This window comes from Macaca thibetana, chromosome 19 (assembly GCF_024542745.1).
Source record: "Macaca thibetana thibetana isolate TM-01 chromosome 19, ASM2454274v1, whole genome shotgun sequence".
In the NCBI taxonomy this organism is placed as follows: domain Eukaryota; kingdom Metazoa; phylum Chordata; class Mammalia; order Primates; family Cercopithecidae; genus Macaca; species Macaca thibetana.
This window is the reverse complement of record NC_065596.1, coordinates 23,266,525-23,270,462: the sequence shown is the minus strand read 5'-3', so window position 1 is coordinate 23,270,462 and position 3,938 is coordinate 23,266,525. Positions and strand designations below refer to the sequence as shown.

The following is a 3,938-nucleotide window of genomic DNA, read 5'->3' as shown; positions in this document are numbered from 1 at the left end:
CCATGTGCATGTGTGTTCTTGCACCAGGTTGCACACATGTCCACACAGCTGCCTGCACATGTGTGTGGATATGGCTGGCCCCTTGCAAGCTGAGTGTGCCCGTATAGGCCAAGTGACGATTCGTAGGACACAGGTGTGTGTGAGTGTGTCTACAGCTAACTGGACCCCAGCTGTAAATGCCTCTGTGGCCAGCCCAGGAGTTGGGGATCCGAGTGCAGGTCTCATAAGGGCCTGGTCACCATCCCCAGGTCCTTGCATGCCCACGTGGGGCTGGCGCCTAAGGGCGGTACCTGTAAGTGCCTGGCCATGAAGTGGGGATGAGGTCAGGGCTCAGGAATGTCCTGGGAAGCTTAGAGGAGCCCACTGTCCTGGAGCACACGCCTCCTGGCCGGGCCAGAAGCCCATCCGACATTCAGCTGACCCTCACCCCCTGATCCCAGCCCTCAGAGCCATGAGTCGGGGGCAAAGAGTTCTCAAGGGTCTGCTAGGCTGGGTTTGCACCTGGACCCAGGCCTGGAGAGCTGAACTTGGAGCAAGGGGCTGTGGCCTTCATGTCCTGTGCCCCAGAGATCTGCCCCTCCCACCCGAGGTAGGTGGGAATGGGGTTTGGGAAAGAGGTTGGGGTTTTGGGATTGGGAGTGGGGTTGTGGAAGGGGACAGCAGGGAGACTTGGGGAGGGGAGAGAGTTCACACTGGGGGATGGGGGTTGGGGGAAGGTAGGAGGCTGGGATCTGTATGCCTGCAGTTGCCCCAGCTCTTGGCCAATGCCGCCTCAGGCTGTTATCAGCAACGGGTGCCTGCGTCCTGCTGCCCAGCACGTCCGGTGGTCCGGAGCCACTGGAATGCAGCAAGGGAGGCGGGGCTGGGGACCTTAGCTAAGGGCAGTGCTGAGATCTGGGGCAACATGATACGGCCCACAGGGCTGCTGAGAGGTAACCAGGTGTCCTCAGCATATTCTGACGATGGTGGGGTCCACACTACAGCTTGGGAACCCCTGTGCAGGCAGCCTAGGAGCGGGTTGACGCCGGGGCCCACAAGGACAGGGCCGGGTGAACTGTTCTGACTATTCCTGGAAGTCTTTGCACCCAGGGCTTCGGTTCTGGGCCTCAGTTTCCCCGCCTGTCCTCGACCTGGCCCACCTCCCGGGCCCGGCCACACCCTAGGGTCTGCAGGGGAGGAGGTGGAGCGGGTGCTTGCCTTCAGGGAAAAGGGGGCTGTAGGGGCGCAGCTTCGGCCTGTGCATGTGTCTGGGGTCTGAGGGCGAGGCTCCCGGAGCTTGGTGGTGTCTGAGTGCGCGTGGAGGTCCGGGTCTCTGCGTGTCATCGTGCACACGTGTCTGTGCACGCCCAGTCGCGTCCGGGAGTGAGGGTCAGCGCCCTGCAGGCGGCCGCCCTGTGCCCGCCGAGGGCCACAGCGTCAGGCAGGGGCTCCGCGTCCCACCCCGCGAGCCGCGCGGCTCCGAGCTCCCGAAAGCGGAAGCGGGGGGCGCGGCCCGGGGCTGGGGGCGGGGCCTGCGACCTCACCTTCGCGCCCACTCCGCAGAGCTGCAGGCTGAGGCCTGGAAGGGTCGGGGGCGAGGCCGCGTCGCCGCCTCCCCGAAGCCTTTTCCTGTTGCGGGGAGGGCCCGCCAGTGACGGCCGGGCCTGTCACGTGGGCCTGACAGCTGGGGAGGGGGTGGCCGTCGACAATGTGGTCCCGAAGCGGCCAGCGCCGGGAGCTGCAGCGCTGAGACCCCCAGCCCGCCTGAACCAGCCCGCCCCCTCGGGCTCCCGGCCTGGGCCCCATCATGTTCTCCAGGAAGAAACGAGATCTCATGAAAACCCCTTCCATCTCGAAAAAGAACCGCGCGGGAAGCCCCAGCCCGCAGCCCTCGGGGGTGAGTGGAGCCCGGGCGCAGACCTGGAGCTGACACCGGCCGCAGGGGGACAGGGACCCGCCCTGTACTCGGGGCCCATGCTGGGGCAGCGGCTCGGGGCTCGTGCCAGTTACAGCCCCTACCGGGCGGGACGGCGGGGGCCACAGCAGAGAGGCCGGGACCCCGGCATTCAGCTCACGGTAGGGACCCTGGGAGTAGTGGCCGCCTCCCTCCACTCCATCCAGGGCTGGCCGCGGGTCCCAGGGAGCAGGAAGGGAAGGTGCCGAGTTGGGACAATGTTGGGTTTGGGCCGCTGCAGGTTGGGGGCTTAGGCAATCTGGGGGCTCTGGGAGCCGTTGAGATGGGAGGGCTGTGGCCTGGCCATTGGGTTGATGTTTGACCGGGCAGCAGATCCTCTAAAGGGATCCACCAGGTTCAAGGGCTGGGGAGTGTCTCCAGACCTGGGGTGTCTGCAAAGCTGGGGGTCTACAAAGCTTGGGGGATCTGGGATGTCTACAGGCCTGGGGCTGTCCATAGGCTCTGGGGGTCCATGGACCTTTAGAGGTACAGACATAGAAGTGTCTCCACTTAAAGTAGCTGCGTTGTAGGAGCCTGAGGGGGGCTTGAAGGGCTGAGGACCCTCCCCACCCCCACCAGGAAGTGGGGACCCCCCCTCCCGCGCCTCCTCGCAGGCCCCGCCCCGGCTGTGGTTTGGGTAGGGACCGTTGTTTGTGAAAGCTCTAGGGAAGAGGATGTTGGGTAACAGGTGGGGGGGTACGCTACCAAATCTCGGCCCTGTGACCTCTGGCCTTTGACCCCTATGGGGTCGGGGTGACGATGGCCCTCCACAGCCCCATTTAATTTCTGGGGAAACTGAGGCAGTGTCCAGGCCGGAAAATCCGTTTAACGAGCTCCCCTTGGACCTGTCCAAGGAGCTGCCCAGGAAGGATGGAGTTGATGCCGTGTTCCCTGGACCAAGCCTGGAGCCATCCACTGGGTCCTCCAGCGCGAAGGCCACAGGCACCCTCAAGCGGCCTACCAGCCTGAGCCGCCACGCCAGTGCAGCTGGTTTCCCACTGTCGGGTGCCGCCTCCTGGACACTGGGCCGGAGCCACCGGAGCCCGCTGACAGCTGCCAGCCCGGGCGAGCAGCCTACCGAGGGCGCCGGCCCAGACGGCGTCGAGGACATCTCCCATCTGCTGGCCGACGTGGCCCGCTTCGCTGAGGGCCTTGAGAAACTTAAGGAGTGTGTGTTGCATGACGGTGAGAGCCATGGGGACACGGAGGCCTGGGTGGAAGACAGAGCCAGACCCAAGGGAGGATGGAAGGAGGGACTTGGGGAGGCTCAGAAGGGAATGGCAGGGAGGGCTATGTGGAAGAGGCCATGACAGCTAAGGCTTTGAGGGATGTGTAGGAGTTTGGTGGGGGGAGTCTCTGAGTGTACACTGGCTCAGGAGGGTGCCCAATTTATTTATTTATTTTAAAGGATCTGATGGCAATTAGGAGGGAAAGGCAGAGGAAATGTCCCATGCACGGGCTCAGAAACATGGAAACAGAGAATGCATTTGGAGGCCAAGGTGTGGGGTGCCGCTGGTGTAGGATGAAGGCATGACAAGGCCAGGCAGAAGGGCAATGGGGAGCTATAGAAGATGTTAGAGCACAGGACAGATGGGGGCAGATCTGTGTCTTGGAACGAAGCAAACTGGAGGTTGGCTGAGGTCTGGATGGAAAGAGATTCAGGAGGCACAGCGAGGGGTAGGATGGGGGCATCAGGCGGCTGGAGGTGCTGGGACCCAGAGGCCTGCAGGCCGGCAGTTCCGTTTTCTCCTCCACGCGGCCGCTGACAGCCCTGCTTCCTGCCGAGTTATTTTCATCTGCTTCCTGTTTGTCCCTGGCAGCCCAGGCGGGCACCTCATGTGCTGCCTTCAGCTCCCGGCTCCTCCTAGAAACCACAGTGCAAGGGTCATGCCAGGCGCTCTGATCTGCTCCAGGCAGGCGCCCATTTTACAGATGACGAAACTGAGTCTCTAGTGAGGCCCTCACCCCCGGCTCACCCAGCCAGTGCAGGGCAGAGCCAGGACTG

At 63.6% G+C, this 3,938-nt stretch overlaps 2 protein-coding genes across 6 annotated transcripts in view; one reads left to right on the top strand and one right to left on the bottom strand.

The window, feature by feature from the left end:
- Positions 1-3,938, bottom strand: part of TMEM259 (transmembrane protein 259) — a 202,452-nt gene that overhangs the window by 54,912 nt on the left and 143,602 nt on the right. The window lies entirely within an intron of this gene.
- Positions 337-3,938, top strand: part of ARHGAP45 (Rho GTPase activating protein 45) — a 44,317-nt gene continuing 40,715 nt past the window's right edge. For 3 of the 5 annotated variants that reach the window (XR_007721657.1, XM_050771049.1, XM_050771048.1), the window contains exons 1-2: positions 337-589; positions 2,788-3,118. Coding sequence is in view for 4 of the 5 variants with exons in the window: in XM_050771049.1 (XP_050627006.1) it covers positions 452-589; positions 2,788-3,118 (469 nt within the window). In the remaining variant the exon portion in view is untranslated. Of the gene's footprint in view, positions 590-1,532; positions 1,877-2,787; positions 3,119-3,938 lie in introns of those variants that run through there. The other 2 variants (XM_050771050.1, XM_050771047.1) reach the window with 2 other exon arrangements.